Source organism: Mizuhopecten yessoensis, unplaced genomic scaffold (genome assembly GCF_002113885.1).
Source record: "Mizuhopecten yessoensis strain PY_sf001 unplaced genomic scaffold, ASM211388v2 scaffold201, whole genome shotgun sequence".
NCBI classification, from domain to species: domain Eukaryota; kingdom Metazoa; phylum Mollusca; class Bivalvia; order Pectinida; family Pectinidae; genus Mizuhopecten; species Mizuhopecten yessoensis.
Genome location: NW_018403428.1, coordinates 2,375 through 21,347, shown reverse-complemented (window position 1 = coordinate 21,347; position 18,973 = coordinate 2,375). Strand labels below are relative to the sequence as shown.

Below are 18,973 nucleotides of genomic sequence, written 5' to 3'. Positions count from 1 at the left end.
TGGTGGTGTAGAAACTGATGTTTTGGTACTGTCAGTTCCCTAGAATTTTGTAGTTGTTGTGGATGACCACATTTTGTCTGAGCTTAGAAGATTTTTTTACTAAGTAACATTTACTTTATAGATTCGATACTGGACACCAGATAATCCCGACAAGAAATTTGAGGTCATTGTGCGCAAAGAGTTCTTACAAGGGGAGAGAAGCAGGAGGGCAACATTGAAGGAGACAGCCAGGGTGAAAAATCTACCAGCGTACACCCCTCTTCTGCTGGACGTGGTCGCCATCAACACTTACTTCGAATCCAACAGCAGCAATGTGCTGAACCTGACGACACCAGAGGGCGGTATGTGTCATTATCACCTTACACATTATTGATCTGCGGCAAACACATTGTACTTCCTCAGTCTTGCGCTTGCTGTGGGCATAGTTATTTTAGAGCAGTCAACATTTTGCAAAAAGGACAGAAATTGATGTTATTTTAAATTTGCACATCAACATATTTTGGTTACTTTTCCATGGCATTTGACTTTTGATTCAATTAGATCTGATTTGGTTGTGTCACATATGTAGGTAGATACAAAGTCGGAGGTTTATTCAGTATACAGACTCTGCTGTCAGGGAATTAACTAGTTTAAATTGGATAACTTTGTCTTGAAATTTCACTTCTGTGTTGACAGGTCAATTTGTAATCATTAATTAGAACAAAATTTGTTTGAATGTGTCAAAAATTAACAAAAAGCTTGAACTAGTATTAAAGAAATAATCAAAATATATGTTTAGGTTCAACACACTATATTTTATTTTAGTTAACTTTCAGTCTTGACTTTTTTCTAACTTTTAGTACCGGACAAGGTGAGACGCCTGCGTGCCACGAGTCGTGGTGTGGTATATATCAAACTGTCATGGGAGGAACCAGAACGACCCAGCGGCAAAATTACTGGCTACGAAGTCTCGTATGAAGAAAGTAAGTCTTGCGGCATTAACTACAATAACGTGTAACATTAGAATCCTCCCTACAGCTTAGTTTATCTCAAATTATGGAAGATGTACAATATCACTCTTCAAAAATAAATTAACTCATCAACAGATTACCTCCTAACTGGTTTTACTGACACTGTCCTATTTATTAATATGTATTGCTATTCAGCTGAATTGTCAGGTTCCCTTTAAAGTCACGATTCAGATAGTTATTTTTTATTTATTAAATTGGCTTCAGCAAAATTTTGTATTTTGATTTTATATTTCAGTACATGGTCTGACATTGGGGAATACCATCATATCAAACGATACAATCATTGAGTTAAATGGTGGACTCATCACAAGAGTTAACGGATTGAACGAGAATACACAATACAGAATCCATGTTCAGGCAAAAACTGGCGAAGGACTTGGGGAGGACATGTACATTGATGTAATGACAGCGATACCTGGTGGTGAGTTTCTACAGGCCAAGGGAGGTAACCCTTACTAGGTTGGGTGCTGTCCAGCTATAGGGCCGCATTCGTTTATTACGATTCAAATGAAACATGAAAGGGGTTTTAAGGTTTCATGTGAGGTGCCTGCAGAACAGATCAGCAGAAAATCTAAGTTCCGTTTATCTTTTCTGTTTGTTTATTTTATCTATTTTTCTTATATACTTGTATTAAAGAGTTACTTTCCAATTTGATTTAAGAAGATTTTATAAGAATACATGAAATGAGGTCAACATGAACTTTAGGAACACTTCATGGTGAACACTTTTTACAACTGTAAAATCAGAGAAAACTGAATCTGGTATGTACTTTAATTTTAGATCCAGCTATTCCCAAGATTGACACGATCACCCCTCACTTTGACGCAATCAACGTGTCGTGGACGATCAACGCTAACCATGATCGCGCTGGCTATAACCATTACGTGGAATACAGGCGTCAAGGAAACAACAAGTGGAGCGAGATGCCCGGAGAGTTGATGAAGTCGTGGCAGCTGGTACCCAACCTCACATCTGGCGTCACTTATGAAGTCCAAGTGGTAGCGACCAGTGGACAGGAAATCAAGAGGAGTAGTATCCGCACTGTCGCCACGCTTGGGGCACAAGGTGAGTAAACTTAGGGCGCAGGGGATAGCCTAATGGGACAAAGGAGGTACATGTTTACATATGTGGAGAGGGGACACAGGAGGAGTAGTGTCCGCACTGTTGAAACATTCGGGGCACAAGGTGAGTAAACTTAAGGCACAGGGGATAGCCTAATGGGACAAAGGAGGAACATGTATACACATGAGGAGAGGGGACACAGGAGGAGTAGTGTCCTCACTGTTGAAACATTCGGGGCACAAGTTGAGTAAACTTAGGGCACAGGGGATAGCCTAGTGGGACAAAGGAGGTACATGTATACACATGATGAGAGGGGACACAGGAGGAGTAGTGTCCGCACTGTTGCAACATTCGGGGCACAAGGTGAGTAAACTTAGGGCACAGGGACAAAGGAGGTACATGTATACACATGGGGAGAGGGTACACAGGACGAGTAGTGTCCTCACTGTTGCAACATTCGGGGCACAAAGTGAGTATACTTAGGGCGCAGGGTATAGCCTAGTGGGACAAAGGAGGTACATGTATACACATGGGGAGAGGGTACACATGACGAGAAGTGTCCTCACTGTTGCAACATTTGGGGCACAAAGTGAATAAACTTAGAATGCAGGGGATAGCCTAGTGGGACAAAGGAGGTACATGTATACACATGGGGAGAGTGGACACAGGAGGAGTAGTGTCCTCACTGTTGAAACATTCGGGGCACAAAGTGAGTATACTTAGGGCGCAGGGGACAGCCTAGTGGGACAAAGGAGGTACATGTATACACATGGGGAGAGTGGACACAGGAGGAGTAGTGTCCTCACTTTTTTAACATTTGGGGCACAAGGTGAGTAAACTTAGGGCACAGGGACAAAGGAGGTACATGTATACACATGTGGAGAGGGTACACAGGACGAGTAGTGTCCTCACTGTTGAAACATTCGGGGCACAAGTTGAGTAAACTTAGGGCACAGGGGATAGCCTAGTGGGACAAAGGAGGTACATTTATACACATGGGGAGAGGGGACACAGGACGAGTAGTGTCCGCACTGTTGCAACATTCGGGGCACAAGGTGAGTAAACTTAGGGCACAGGGACAAAGGAGGTACATGTATACACATGAGGAGAGGGGACACAGGAGGAGTAGTGTCCTCACTGTTTTAACATTTGGGGCACAAGGTGAGTATACTTAGGGCGCAGGGGATGGCCTAATGGGACAAAGGAGGTACATGTATACACATGGGGAGAGGGGACACATGAGGAATAGTGTCTGCACTGTTGCCACGCTTGGGGCACAAGATGAGTAAACTTAGGGTGCAGGGGATAGCCTAGTGGGACAAAGGAGGAATATAGGAAGACAGATGGAGTATGCAGGGTTACAAATGTGGGACACAGATTGAGTATGCAGGGTTACAAATGTGGGACACAGATTGAGTATGCAGGGTTACAAATGTGGGACACAGATTGAGTATGCAGGACTATGAAAAAATATCTTTTTGTATACAAAGAAAATTGTCCAGGATGTCAACCTCATTTTAAGACAATGTTGTGTTTACAATTTTAGTTGCCTACACTCCGGAGGTATATGAAAGTCTATGGTTTATTATCATGCTGGTGGCCTTAGCACTCCTCATTATCATCTTTATCATCGTGTGCCTTGTAAAGCGAAGTCGGGGAGACAAATACCATGGTAAGTCACCCAAACTATATAGTTTCTATAGTTGACCAATGTAATAAAAAATAATGAAATGAATAACATAATATAAAAATCTTTTTACAAACTTTAAAAAGTAACAGAATATCAATTATTTACAGTACACTTAACACAATGTTGTTATTTACAGTACAAGAAAATGAAAGACTTAAAGGAATACCCCCAGAAGATAAGAAATCAGCACTTGTTAATGATTTTAATGAAAAGTAAGTATACCCCTATGTTTTCTATCCCTTCTGTTTTATTGTATAGTCTTGTATTCCTGTACAAAGACATTATACTAAGGACCTCCTGGTATGGGGATCACCTTTATAGTAGGTTGTCTCCCCTGAGCCAGTACGCGTGTGATAGATTTATCTTTATTAACAAAAGCTTTCAATTCTGTCTACTATTTAACTTGTAGTAGGTTATCTCCCCTGAACTAGTCTATAAGCTGGTTGTCTCCCCTGAACTCATCTATCTGTATTTATTAACAAAAGCTTAAACTCTGTAGTGGTTTTAGCTGCCTACCATTTTAATCAATATAGTTACTGCTTTAGACATCTCTTACTTCCAAGATTTACTACAACAATCTAATCCTGCTTAAAAGATTGTTAGTACTTCTTGCATTGCTATACATTTGTGGGTTAAATGTTACTGGGGATGATGTGGTGTCCAGTAGGGAGGGGTTAACAGATGGGAGGCTAGTATGTACTGGTATGTAGACTAGAGCTGGTGTGGTGTCCAGTAGGGAGGGGGTAACAGATAGGGAGGCTAGTATGTACTGGTATGTAGACTAGAGCTGATGTGGTGTCCAGTAGGGAGGGGGTAACAGATAGGGAGGCTAGTATGTACTGGTATGTAGACTAGAGCTGATGTGGTGTCCAGTAGGGAGGGGGTAACAGATAGGGAGGCTAGTATGTACTGGTATGTAGACTAGAGCTGATGTGGTGTCCAGTAGGGAGGGGGTAACAGATAGGGAGGCTAGTATGTACTGGTATGTAGACTAGAGCTGATGTGGTGTCCAGTAGGGAGGGGGTAACAGATAGGGAGGCTAGTATGTACTGGTATGTAGACTAGAGCTGATGTGGTGTCCAGTAGGGAGGGGGTAACAGATAGGGAGGCTAGTATGTACTGGTATGTAGACTAGAGCTGATGTGGTGTCCAGTAGGGAGGGGGTAACAGATAGGGAGGCTAGTATGTACTGGTATGTAGACTAGAGCTGATGTGGTGTCCAGTAGGGAGGGGGTAACAGATAGGGAGGCTAGTATGTACTGGTATGTAGACTAGAGCTGATGTGGTGTCCAGTAGGGAGGGGGTAACAGATAGGGAGGCTAGTATGTACTGGTATGTAGACTAGAGCTGATGTGGTGTCCAGTAGGGAGGGGGTAACAGATAGGGAGGCTAGTATGTACTGGTATGTAGACTAGAGCTGATGTGGTGTCCAGTAGGGAGGGGGTAACAGATAGGGAGGCTAGTATGTACTGGTATGTAGACTAGAGCTGATGTGGTGTCCAGTAGGGAGGGGGTAACAGATAGGGAGGCTAGTATGTACTGGTATGTAGACTAGAGCTGATGTGGTGTCCAGTAGGGAGGGGGTAACAGATAGGGAGGCTAGTATGTACTGGTATGTAGACTAGAGCTGATGTGGTGTCCAGTAGGGAGGGGGTAACAGATAGGGAGGCTAGTATGTACTGGTATGTAGACTAGAGCTGATGTGGTGTCCAGTAGGGAGGGGGTAACAGATAGGGAGGCTAGTATGTACTGGTATGTAGACTAGAGCTGATGTGGTGTCCAGTAGGGAGGGGGTAACAGATAGGGAGGCTAGTATGTACTGGTATGTAGACTAGAGCTGATGTGGTGTCCAGTAGGGAGGGGGTAACAGATAGGGAGGCTAGTATGTACTGGTATGTAGACTAGAGCTGATGTGGTGTCCAGTAGGGAGGGGGTAACAGATAGGGAGGCTAGTATGTACTGGTATGTAGACTAGAGCTGATGTGGTGTCCAGTAGGGAGGGGGTAACAGATAGGGAGGCTAGTATGTACTGGTATGTAGACTAGAGCTGATGTGGTGTCCAGTAGGGAGGGGGTAACAGATAGGGAGGCTAGTATGTACTGGTATGTAGACTAGAGCTGATGTGGTGTCCAGTAGGGAGGGGGTAACAGATAGGGAGGCTAGTATGTACTGGTATGTAGACTAGAGCTGATGTGGTGTCCAGTAGGGAGGGGGTAACAGATAGGGAGGCTAGTATGTACTGGTATGTAGACTAGAGCTGATGTGGTGTCCAGTAGGGAGGGGGTAACAGATAGGGAGGCTAGTATGTACTGGTATGTAGACTAGAGCTGATGTGGTATCCAGTAGGGAGGGGGTAACAGATAGGGAGGCTAGTATGTACTGGAATGTAGAATAGAGCTGCCCTACTACTCTTATCTTCTATTAATTTTGGATTCTTTTTTTTTTCTATTTTAATTTTTATGACTGTTCCTTAAATGCATTGGGAAATTTGACTGTTTCATCAGAATCAACAAATATTTTATGTAAACAAATGATCCCTTCAGCATTTTTGAATCATCAATTTTTGTCCCGCATTTTTTTGTTCTTGAATGTTGTTGAAAAGTTATTTTTTCCCAACTGTTCTCATCTTTTTAAAATTTAATTTACTCTTTGTTTTTCCCCAAATTTCCCAAAGTTATCCCCAATCACCGTGAAAGCTGTTTGCTCTTTATGTATGTTGCAGTTTGTACAGCATTGGCATATTTGATCATAGCTCATGTAGTTTTTTTTCATTTATCACATGACCATTGTATTCTGCACAGATTACACCCATGTCATAATTTTTGCATATTCCCTTGTATGGTAACAGCCATTGTGACGTCAGAATTTAGATTAATGATATTGGTTGTCATGGCAATATGTTTTATAATGACAATCGACATGAAAATGGGGAAGTTAGAAGACTCCACAATCATTAGAGAAAAACAATTCTGAAGAAAATGTTTGAATACATTCCTAGAAATGTGATTAAAAATTATGCTTGACTTTGTGAAACTTATTCCAAATGTTCATTTTAGCTTGGCAGAGCTTTGATAAAACAAAAACTTTGAATCCAGTCTTCATTAATCTCATTTGAAGCAAAATCTTACTCAAGGTCCTTTGGTATTTAATTAAGAATTGAGAAATGGTTTGTTATATAAGTATGCTCCATGTCGTTTGATTTGTGGATGAGATCAGCATGATTGAGTAAAGTCAGTGCTATTGTATTAATACTGTGACTATCTAATGATACAACACCAATATAGCGGTCAGTTTGTATATGTAAGCATCTAGAGTCAAGAACAGACATACTTTATGCTTCTACGTAAACGTCTAGGTGAAAAACCTGCATAGTTTTATAGTCAAGAACATGCATGTAACGTTGATATGTAAGATAGACTTTGCCCTATTTCTGTTTAAAACTTTTTGCACCTTGTCAGAATCTGTAAAGTCACAGTATTCGCTACACTGTACTGGTATTCAAATGTCTTCTTTAATATTCTGTGTCGCTCTGCCTGAAAAAAAATATTTTAAAATGTCTTGGGTATAAAAAGTCTTTTCTTTTTCATGTAAATGTAACTACACATGCGTTATCGAAATACTTCCCTTTTTCAAAGTACTAAAAGTACTAAAATTCTTAAGCATTGTTAAAGTTTTTTTGAAATGTTAAAATATTAATATATCTACCAAAACTAACTTTTAAGTCGATTTAAGTCTTCTAAGCAAGTTGTTTTGATTATAAGATCAACTTATTTTGGATAACCTTGAAAGGTCAAGGTTCACTGACTTGAGGTCATAGGAGGTTAACTGGTTTAGGTCACAAGGTTAACTGAAATGGGTCACAAGATCAACTCATTTAAGTTGAAAGCTCAACTTATCTAAGTCAAGAGGTTAACTGGTTTAGGTCAAAAGGTAACAGATTTAGGTCACTGGGTTAACATATATATTTTACTGTTAATTTGATAATAAAGGTCAAGGTAACTGTATAAGATGACCTTGATTGGTCAAATTTTCACAATATCAGTTTAACCTTTCAGAGGTTTGGATGGTTTTTTCTTTAAATATTTTGCCATTTTTCATTTATAAATCACTTTCATTGAATGTCTAGTTTTATTTCCTTTTTCCCCCTACCAACTTTTTATCATAGCTATTTTGCTAAAATCCAATGGAAACATTTTGGTATTTATGTTTTTAACTTGATTGATTTTTGCCTAACTTTGATTTCTTGCCTTTTAAGGCTAGCTACCTGGGATTATGATGAGCTGTAAGAATCCATACCAGGTGTCATCATTTTGTTCTTTTCCTGATTTCTGTGTGTAAACCAACAGTCCTCGCTTATTGCTTTGTTGACTTTTTATTACATTTAAGTCTTTGTTTATATTTGCAAGGTCACTCTTGTGTTTGTTAGGGTCAAGGTCACTCCTGTGTTTGTAAGGGTCAAAGTCTAACAAATATTTAAACATAATCATACACAAATTGACTGCAATGATAAAGTTATCTGATCCTTATGACCTTGATAAACACCTGCCTGACCTTGCTATTTTGTCATACAATATGTATTTGTCAGTTGCATGCATGTTGGTATACATAATTTCATTTTGTTTACGTATATTGATCCAACACTTAATATTTATTAGTTAATTTAGTGTAGTTAATAATTTCTTTTCATTATATGTTAAATATTTCTAACGTCAAAATCTAAATTGAAGATTTATTTTGCTAATATTTTATTAATGTTTCAGTTAATTGTGAAGATACCTTTAATGCGTTCTGCTGCAATGATCCTTAAGAGCTTGCTACAATAACAATAGATTCTGGTTTCCTGAGTTTTGAGATTAAATGGTTTTACCTAGATGTGACATATTTTTATTTAAGATGAAGCATGTCTGTTCATTATACTCACCTTGTTATTTTGATTATTTTATATGCATTGTGATCATTTTAAGTATCCACCCTGATGACTGAAACAAGAAAGCAAAATCTTATCAAAACTAGAAAAATGTTTGTAAACCATATCTACGTCCCCACTCCTGTTTAGCTAAATGCAAAGTCCCACCGAAAAGATTAAGCTAAATGTAAAGTCCCACCGAAAAAATAGAGCTAAATGCAAAGTCCCACCAAAAAAAAGAGCTAAACGTAAACTCCCACCAAAAAAANAAGTCCCACCAAAAATAGAGCTAAATGCAAAGTCCCACCAAAAAAAGAGCTAAATGTAAAGTTCCACCAAAAAACAGAGCTAAATGTAAAGTCCCACTAAAAATAGAGCTAAATGCAAAGTCCCACCAAAAAAAAGAGCTAAACGTAAATTCCCACCAAAAAAAGAGCTAAATGTAAAGTTCCACCAAAAAAAAGAGCTAAATGTAAAGTCCCACCAAAAAACAGAGCTAAATGTAAAGTCCCCCCGAAAAAATTAAGCTAAATGTTAAGTCCCACCGAAAAAATAGAGCTTAATGCAAACTCCCACTGAAAAAATAGAGCTAAATGTAAAGTCCCACCGAAAAAATAGAGCTTAATGCAAACTCCCACTGAAAAAAAAAGAGCTAAACGTAAAGTTCCACCAAAAAAATGGTTGTTATAAGTTCAATTGTAAGCTGTCCTTGTGCGTCATGTTGTCACTTAAGACAAAGGTAAGCGGCTGATGTAGAAAAGTCAGTGTCATTGAACACAAGTTCAGAAGGGTATATACGATGGACTTCGTCAATAAACTTATCATTATTTAAAAACCACACATTGTTGATACAAAAAGGTTGTTATTCAGAGTTAAAATTATAACAGGCCTACCATTCTGTGTTCAATACTCAAAGAGTCTTGTCATTCAAATTTAAGAAAGGTTTGCCATTCAATAGTAAACATTCAAAGTGTCTGACATTCAAGTTAAACATTTAAAAGCTGTGCTATTTAGAGTTAAACTTACAAATTTCACACATTCAAATTGAAATGTTCAAAAAGGTGTGCAATTCAGACTTAAACATCAAAATTTCTTTGACATTCACAGTCAAACAATTAGAAAAGGTCTGCCATTTAAGCATTGAACTGCTTTCAGTTGGCATTCATAGGCAATATGAATGCCAACTGGACAAAGGCAAATTCAATGAAGCGCCCCATGTTGGATTTGCTTTTCTCCAGTTCAAATTCATATTCTATGAATGCCAACTGAAAGCAGTTCAATGCTTTTATTTACCATTTTTTGGAATCTGTAAATCTCATAAAAACTTCAATTACACTTATTATTATTATTCAGCATTTAGTTCAAACAAATAGAAGAGCCATCGCCCAGGGAGGATCAGTGGTATTCAACTTAACAATTACAACATCATAATAATGATGACGTCAACAATCCGTCCATGGCATTCAAAGCCTATATGAATGCCAACTGAATTTGGTAGGGTTATATAGTGGCAATGCCATACGATGGTAAATATTCAAAGTTAAACATAAAAATGTTTGACATTCAAAGTCTGACGTTAAAAAAAAGTCTGCCATTCAGACTTAAACATAAACATTTCTGATATTAGAAGTTGAATGTTGAAAAAAGGTCTGCCATTTAAACAGTTAAACAGTAAGAACACACTGAGCCGTTGGAGGTGTTGTAACGTGTAGGACTGTGTATGTGTTGTGGTGTTTGTTTATAATATCTATTTAATTTTTGTTAAAACGAATGTCCAGGCTTCTTTTTCTATGTTTAGTTTTGTATTCAGTTATTGCTTCAATCAGGAAATGGAACAAAATGTCAACTTTCCTCAAATATTAAATATATTCTTCAAATTTGTGGCATTTTGACCTGGTATAGTTCTGTCTGTTACCTATGTATTTTTCCTGTCACACAGAGGGTTTAGGTGCTACTTTACAAACTCAGACTCTACCCATCACCAGGAACCCTGTAATGCTTGCTTGCCATCTGCTTACAGAAATTTAAGTTGATTAAAACAGTTCTTATATCAAACCTTCTATTACTGATTTATGATATTTATTAAGGAAATATTTTAAAATGGCTTCTATTACATGCAGTTGTCTAAACATTAATTATTGATTTATAATATTTCGTAAGGAAATATCTATAAATGGATTCTATTACATGCAGTTGTCTAAACATTAATTATTGATTTATAATATTTCGTAAGGAAATATCTATAAATGGATTCTATTACATGCAGTTGTCTAAACATTAATTATTGATTTATAATATTTAGTGAGGAAATACCTAAAAATGGCTTCTATTACATACAGTTGTCTTAACATTAATTACTGATTTATAATATTTAGTAAGGATATATCTAAAAATGGCTTTTATTACATGCAGTTGTCTTAACATTAATTACTGATTTATAATATTTAGTAAGGAAATATCTAAAAATGGCTTCTATTACATACAGTTGTCTAAACATTAATTACTGATTTATAATATTTAGTAAGGACATATCTAAAAATGGCTTCTATTACATACAGTTGTCTAAACATTAATTACTGATTTATAATATTTAGTGAGGAAATATCTAAAAATGGCTTCTATTACATGCAGTTGTCTAATTTTCATTTCTGATCCTTATCAATGTCAGTATGAAAGCCTAGTTAAGACTATTATGGCCTATTACTAAAAATACTTACAGAAATTGTCGAACCATTCAAATGAGAACAAGGTTTATTGACAGTTTATTCAAAGTCATTCTACTATATAAAGTTCTGTTTGGAATGCATGCCATATGTACCATAATATGTTCTACCTTAAAACACCCTATTAGTGTCCAAAGATATATAGACATGGTCTTTCTTATGGTCAATTTATAAAAGATTGAATTAGCATGGCCAGCTACTTAAACACCTGTCACCAATATCATATCAAAAGATTAGAAATGTTTGAATTATTGGCAATATTTTGGTAACGTTTGCTTGCCTTGCTTTATTACAGTGGTGAGAAGCAGCCTTTAGCGGGTAGCTCCGACCCTGACCTTGAGAAGGCTGGCCTTGACAGTGAACAAGACAGCTTAGAGGAATATGGGGATGTAGACCCCAGTCGATTTAACGAGGACGGGTCATTTATAGGACAATATGGAGCCCAGAATGTTTCTACAGCAGACGAAACTCAGCCCTCCGCCATGCACACATTTGTCTGATTGGTTTGGATTCCTAGTGTCATAGCAACAAGGCCAAGTAATTACTGTATTGTCATAGCAACAAGGCCATAAACATTACATTGGATTTTGTGGTATCAAATTACTGTATCAGCAGCAATGTGAGAATTGCAGCAGAATCCTTAGTATCATTTACTGTCATAGCAACAAGGCCAAGCATTTACTGTAGTCATAGCAACAAGGCCAAACATTCCAGTGGGATTCATAATATCAAAATGCTGAAGTGTTCCCTCTACCATGTTACAGATACATGGGAAAACTTATCTGAAATGTGTCTAGTCAAAACCACAAACGGCAGGAGCACAGTCTCTGGTCAAGGATAACTCTCCAGAATATTACAAATGATTGCTTGTGATACTGAGTCTGGTGTGCAATTTTTTCATTAGTCATGTGATTCCTAGTAACCATGGATACATGTATCATCTCATACTTTGTCATATTCAGCCAAAGCCTTTCTGATTGGTCTCAGTGTCAGCACCAAGTGTTCTCCGAGGTTTAGTCTCGCAACATAACGCTTCTGGAAAACTGAAAGTCACAGACTCCTTAGAGTGAACTTCAAATCAGTGTTGTCTTGTGGGGAGTTCTCGGAAAAAGTCCCAGTATTGATGTTTTTGCTTACATAATATTTATGCATAAATGTTATGTAACTGGGTGGAAGTGTTACATAAGTGCATCAATCTGCAGCAAACTGTGTATCTCTCACACAATCTACAATACCATATAATATATATATAGAAGTGTTAGATTTTCTTTGTCTGTGGATTTTATTTAATTTTCTTATTTATTTATTAATATTGAATTATGATATATATATGATTACTCCATTAAACATGAAGTGGAGCGAGTGTATCCACTGTAAGGTGGTGAAATTGCAACCCTGCTTTACTGGCAATGAGGATGTCTGTACCAGTCCATTTCTAGTGCAATATACATACTATCCACAATCTACACGGACTGGTCGTGGTCCACAAGTAGTGGATCCTAGCAATCCGCGAGTAGTGAAATACGGCGATCCACAAGTAGTGGATCCTAGCGATCCGCGAGTAGTGAAATACGGCGATCCACAAGTAGAGGGTCAGACGTTGATTATGTGGATTAATTTCAATGTTTGTGATGAAGTTATACCTTGTCCATAACTATATGTACATGTACGGCCATGATAATTGTGCTTTTGTAGGTATATGTGTATACGTGTGAGAGAACCTGACATATTTGTTACCGAAGAGTTTACTGCTGCAATGACCTCCCTTTCATTCCGTGTTTCCTGTTTGATAATCGTATTCATTTGGATATGTATAGTGTCTGATGATATATTAAAAGTCAGAAAGTGTTTGCTACCTAATGCCATCAGCCATTGTTACCGTGGTAACCATATATCACTGCTGCCTTATGTGTACAATAATGTTCCTGACTAAAATTTGAGATAAATTTGTACTATTACCATAGTAAACAGACTAATATACAGTTCAATCAATGGGAAGTAAAATTCAAACCAATACAGACCTGGAATCATTTATAGGGAGGAAGAGAACTAACTATATACAACAAAATACGACACCTTGAAGACAGTAGGGTTTGTTTGAGAACATGGTTCAATTAACGCACTGAGGAATGAAAGAGATTTTTTGGGATCATGGTTAGAGATATGATGAGAATGATTTATATCGTGGGTAACAACCTTGATGAGTGATAGTTTGTGAACATGGGTGACCTTCTGGTGACCTTCTGGTGACCTTCTGGGATGTAAGTGTTTGACAATATGGTGGACACCATAAGGAACGATAGACTGTTTGTTTGAGATCGTTTGTAACGACCAGAAGATAGATTACCTGATAACATGGCTACATATAACACCACTTAACTCATTCACCCCTAAATTTCATAATGAACTATTCCAACCTTTGAATTGGAAGTGTTCAAATGTGTCTTTAGGGGTGAATGAGTTAAAGGAGTAGGATCCCATGCTGAAGCAGCTGTCCCTCCTAAAGGCTTACTTACACATTATGATAACGATGATGATAAATTTCCGTGCAAAAATCAAACTTGGCGAGCAGAAAAATAAGCTTAATTAACTTAAACAATTGTGATAATTACTATACTCACCAAAACCTCATTCCATTTCAATATATTATATAGAATGACGCAGCAGTTCAAACAGGGACCAATCACAGCCCAGTATCACTTCTGATACAGGTTTAACTTTACACACATACATGTACTTAACACTAGACTTAACACACTTAGTTTATACAGTGTTAACTTTAAACTCGTACTACACGTGTTAACTTTACACTCATACTAAATACCAAGTATAAAATTTATTCATAATAAATACATTAAGTGTAGACTTTTCACACACAATAGAAATATTTAATTTTGCACATATGCATAATAGGAAGTGTAAACTTAACTCACTCACACTTACTACAAAATGTAAACTTTACTCACCTACAGAATACTTATATTACACAGTAATTAGGTCATGTACATTGTAAGACTTACAGAGTGTCAACTTGTGTCAAATCCAATTGCTGTATATTAATAAGCAATAAAATATGTTTAAATACAAATACACATTGGGTGTTAAAACGCATAAGTGTAAATTTGATACACAAAGTGTTAACTTAATTAACACAGTGTCAACTTAACACAAAGTGTCAACTTGACACAAAGTGTCAACTTGACCCAGTGTATATAACCTAGTCTTTATACACTATTTGTATGTTGGTAGTGTAGTGACGTGTAAAACTAAGGGTAACGTAGTCTTGTTTCCTTTTTACATGTGTTCTAACTCATTAGCCTTTATAATGTCATTAGAGCTGATAAGTTAATATCTGGTGCCATTGATTTATTTAATATCTAATGTCATTAGATTTAATAAGTTGGCATCTAGAATGTGTGTTCTAGGTTTTGGTGTAACAATATTCAAATCGGAAACATCCAGAGCTCGATGGGCTACCTAAGCTGTGACTGAAATTTCACGAGAAGAACAATTATAGCAGAAATGTACAAATGATTTTTAAAAATATGTATTTTATTTATAATCTTTTGATTAAGTTGACAAATAGCATCTTATGAACCTGGGCACCACATATGTAACTTAAATGAAATGTCTCGCATAAGAAAAGTAATCGAGTCTCATTATAATGGGAATTGTGACCTAGGTATCTTAGTTATTAGACCAGTAGATGTTCAACAAGTAACAGAATACTACAGTGTAATACATCTCATTTAGAACCCTTTTTTATTCTAGTCAGATAATAGCTACAGTATTAAATGTTTTTAAGTTTTATATTCAAAACAGAACAAGGAGAGAGCCCAACATCAGGGTAGTGTTTGTTATTTGTGTGTTCTATGTAAAAACCATGGTTACCGTTATAAACATGATATTCTCTTCACTATATTAACTCTGCTGTACAAAGTATTGACGTAAATAAAGATGTAAATTTTGTTGATATCATGTCACATGATGTAATGGGTGTAAATAGTGAGATATGGTGTGTGCTCTGATATTTTTATATGTGATCTGAGTGATTAAGGAGCTTGGATGTGATGCAGGTTGTTCCATTATCTATAAATGTAAGTTCAAAGTGACTCGAGTTAGATTCATGATCTGTGTCAGTGAAATGCTTTTGAAGGATGTAACTTTCCAGAGACTTGATTGTGAAATTTTACTTCTTTGTCCTATGAGGTCTTGCCTGCTAGTTCTTGTATAAATATACAGCTGTGGCAGAAATAACAGTCTTACCAGAAAGCGGACGATGCGGTCTCTGTTCAATATGACAAACAGTTTAAAATCTGCAAAATAAGTGTGTATGTCGTGGTTTCTAAGATTCTAAGTTCATGCTTACAAAGTTATTTACATAGAAAATCAGTGCCTGTAAATTTGAGATCCCTAGACTATTTGAGATCAGCATGACAAAAAGGCAATAGGTGTCAAATATGGAAAGGATTTCTTTTAACACTCGATGAAACAGGAAATATTACTTCACATAAACACATGAAAATTACTAGAAATTGAAACTCCATGTTTAACGCACAGGAATGCTACACACCTACAGCAAATGTATCGCCATCATGTTGATTTTGTGCAATATTTATTTTTACTGAGAAAGGAACAAAACTTTGCGAGAATGAAATTTAAAGTGCTGTCATAATGTATTTGAATGAACGGTAGTATGTAGTGATGTATACACTGGTTTGAAAAATCATTATGTAACCATATATATAACGGGATGTATTTGTCCCTGAGTCTGCTTTCACTGTACTGTATATTGTTAGCAGATAGTGTTAAGTGTCATATATATCATTGTAAAACACCTTTTTTATTCCAATAATATTTGTCCTTACCACTATATGGTATGCGTGTCCATTTACTATGATTGAGATTGTCACGGAGTCCATACTCACCTTGAAAGTAATATGGTGTTGTGACCTGGCCACATGGTCCGTATTCACATTAAAAGTAATATGGTATTGTGACCTGGCCACATGGTCCATACTCACCTTGAAAGTAATATGGTATTGTGACCAGGCCACATGGTCCGTACTCACCTTGAAAGTAATCTGGTATTGTGACCTGGCCACATGGTCCGTACTCACCTTGAAAGTAATATGGTATTGTGACCTGGCCACATGGTCCGTACTCACCTTGAAAGTAATCTGGTATTGTCATACTCACAGTACTAGTCATCAGCAGGCTGCAATCACATACTAATTATTCATCTCAGCTTAAATTATAGGGACTGAAAATGTTCCTTTCATATTATTTGTCCACTGCCTATTTCTGTCATTCCAATTCCATACGAAAGCCCAAAACCTTTGAGAAAACACCCACACCTTCGAGAACGTATCCCTACACTTTAAAGAAAGCCCCAGATGTTATAGAAATCCTCACCCGTAGAAAGAAATGTATTAAGAATGAAATGGCTGTAGTAGGTAACCTAACACAAGGAAATCCATTACAACATTGGTCCTAAGCTTCTCCTTAACAACGGTAGTTACCCAATTCACTGACAGACCTGTGTAACACAAGGAAATTCATTACAACATTGGTCCTAAGCTTCTCCTTAACAACGGTAGTTACCCAATTCACTGACAGACCTGTGTCTAAACTTGAAATCTCGAGTTGTAGATATAATGATATTACTGTTTTTACTAATTAAGAAATGAATGAATCTCCTTTGCCAGTTTTCTGTCAACAAGCATTTGAATTCTAGCCGGATGTAAACCACACATATCACTATGACAACAGAATGGTCTATTGCATTACATTTTGATATTTTAATACATGTAGCAAATGTAGTCTGTTCAAGACTGATCTCTTAGATAACGGTTCTCTGCTGACCAGTGTAATCCAATGCTGGTGGTCAATAGTTTCCTTACTGACCAGTATAATCCAATGATGGTGGTCAACAGTTTCCTCACTGACCAGTGTAACCCAATGCAGGTGGTCAGCAGTTTCCTCACTGACCAGTGTAACCCAATGCAGGTGGTCAGCAGTTTCCTCACTGACCAGTGTAACCCAATGCAGGTGGTCAGCAGTTTCCTCACTGACCAGTGTAACCCAATGCAGGTGGTCAGCAGTTTCCTCACTGACCAGTGTAACCCAATGCAGGTGGTCAGCAGTTTCCTCACTGACCAGTGTAACCCAATGCAGGTGGTCAGCAGTTTCCTCACTGACCAGTGTAACCCAATGCAGGTGGTCAGCAGTTTCCTCACTGACCAGTGTAACCCAATGCAGGTGGTCAGCAGCTTGTATATGTAACTTGGAGGTGTTTTTTTAATAATAATGAAATATGCCTTGGTAGATACATATTACCCTTTGAGCAAAACAATTGAATGTATCTGTAGCTTGTAATCTCTGTTCTCAGGATTAAATATCTCTAAAAGATCCTATAACTATTTTTTGAAAATGTAACATTCAACACATCTAAAGAAGAGGTCATGTGACTAGAGACCTCTTAAAAAAAGCAGGTCATGTGACTTACAGCTTACACCGTGGTTGTAACTTGTGTATATATCTGTATTGGCACTTTTAGGAGTTAAGTTGTGAAGTTAAACTGCTTTGTCAAGCTTACCTCTAACAAAGACAGTCATACAGAGGTAAAACGTTTTAGTGATCAGTAAATCACTGCCGTTCATCTTCTATTATCGTCTCTGTTCTCTTGACAACTATTTGTATTCATTTGTCATGTCTGTTTACATTGTAAAAATAAAGTTACAAAGAGAAACAGAATGCCTTGTTTGTTTTTTCACCAACAACTTTTTCATGTAAATTAAATTACAAGGATCACTACGTGATGATTCCGGCTGTAAACATGAAATTAACCACACTTAGAAGTCGTACATCACAAGTGATACTGCTATAATAAATCACTTCACTTTTGCAAAAAATCATCTTTCTCATAATTTGAGAAGGGACTCACTTATTCATGAATTTTAATTTTGTATAAATATTTATTCCATTGACACTGTCCATCATGAATACTGAAAGAGCATCCTTTCAAATAGGAAAAAAAATCAAAGTTCTCGAAATAAAGACAAAGTACATGTACAAGCAAAAATAGAGTGATTTATAGTGAATGGTCTTTACTGTGTCGGTGGTACCACTAGAGTGATTTATAGTGAATGGTCTTGACTGTGTCGGTGGTACAACAAGAGGGATTTATAGTGAATGGTCTTTACTGTGTCGGTGGTACAACCAGAGGGATTTATAGTGAATGGTCTTTACTGTGTCGGTGGTACCACTAGAGGGATTTATAGTGAATGGTCTTTACTGTGTCGGTGGTACCACTAGTGTGATTTATAGTGAATGGTCTTTACTGTGTCGGTGGTACCACTAGAGGGATTTATAGTGAATGGTCTTTACTGTGTCGGTGGTACCACTAGAGTGATTTATAGTGAATGGTCTTTACTGTGTCGGTGGTACAACAAGAGTGATTTATAGTGAATGGTCTTTACTGTGTCAGTTGTACCACTAGAGTGATTTATAGTGAATGGTCTTGACTGTGTCGGTGGTACAACAAGAGTGATTTATAGTGAATGGTCTTTACTGTGTCTGT

General features: G+C 37.3%; 1 protein-coding gene across 13 annotated transcripts in view; it reads left to right on the top strand.

The window, feature by feature from the left end:
• LOC110459909 (neuroglian-like) overlaps positions 1–18,026 on the top strand; it is a 156,424-nt gene extending 138,398 nt beyond the window's left edge. For 10 of the 13 annotated variants that reach the window (XM_021512540.1, XM_021512727.1, XM_021512875.1 and 7 more), the window contains 7 exons: positions 122–341; positions 840–962; positions 1,246–1,431; positions 1,791–2,075; positions 3,619–3,744; positions 3,899–3,974; positions 11,687–18,026. In XM_021512540.1, coding sequence (XP_021368215.1) covers positions 122–341; positions 840–962; positions 1,246–1,431; positions 1,791–2,075; positions 3,619–3,744; positions 3,899–3,974; positions 11,687–11,891 — 1,221 coding nt within the window. In that variant the 3' untranslated portion in view covers positions 11,892–18,026. Of the gene's footprint in view, positions 1–121; positions 342–839; positions 963–1,245; positions 1,432–1,790; positions 2,076–3,618; positions 3,745–3,898; positions 3,975–8,017; positions 8,062–11,686 lie in introns of all 13 variants that reach the window. The other 3 variants (XR_002464015.1, XR_002464009.1, XM_021513353.1) reach the window with 3 other exon arrangements.
• The last annotated feature ends 947 nt before the right edge of the window (positions 18,027–18,973 follow it).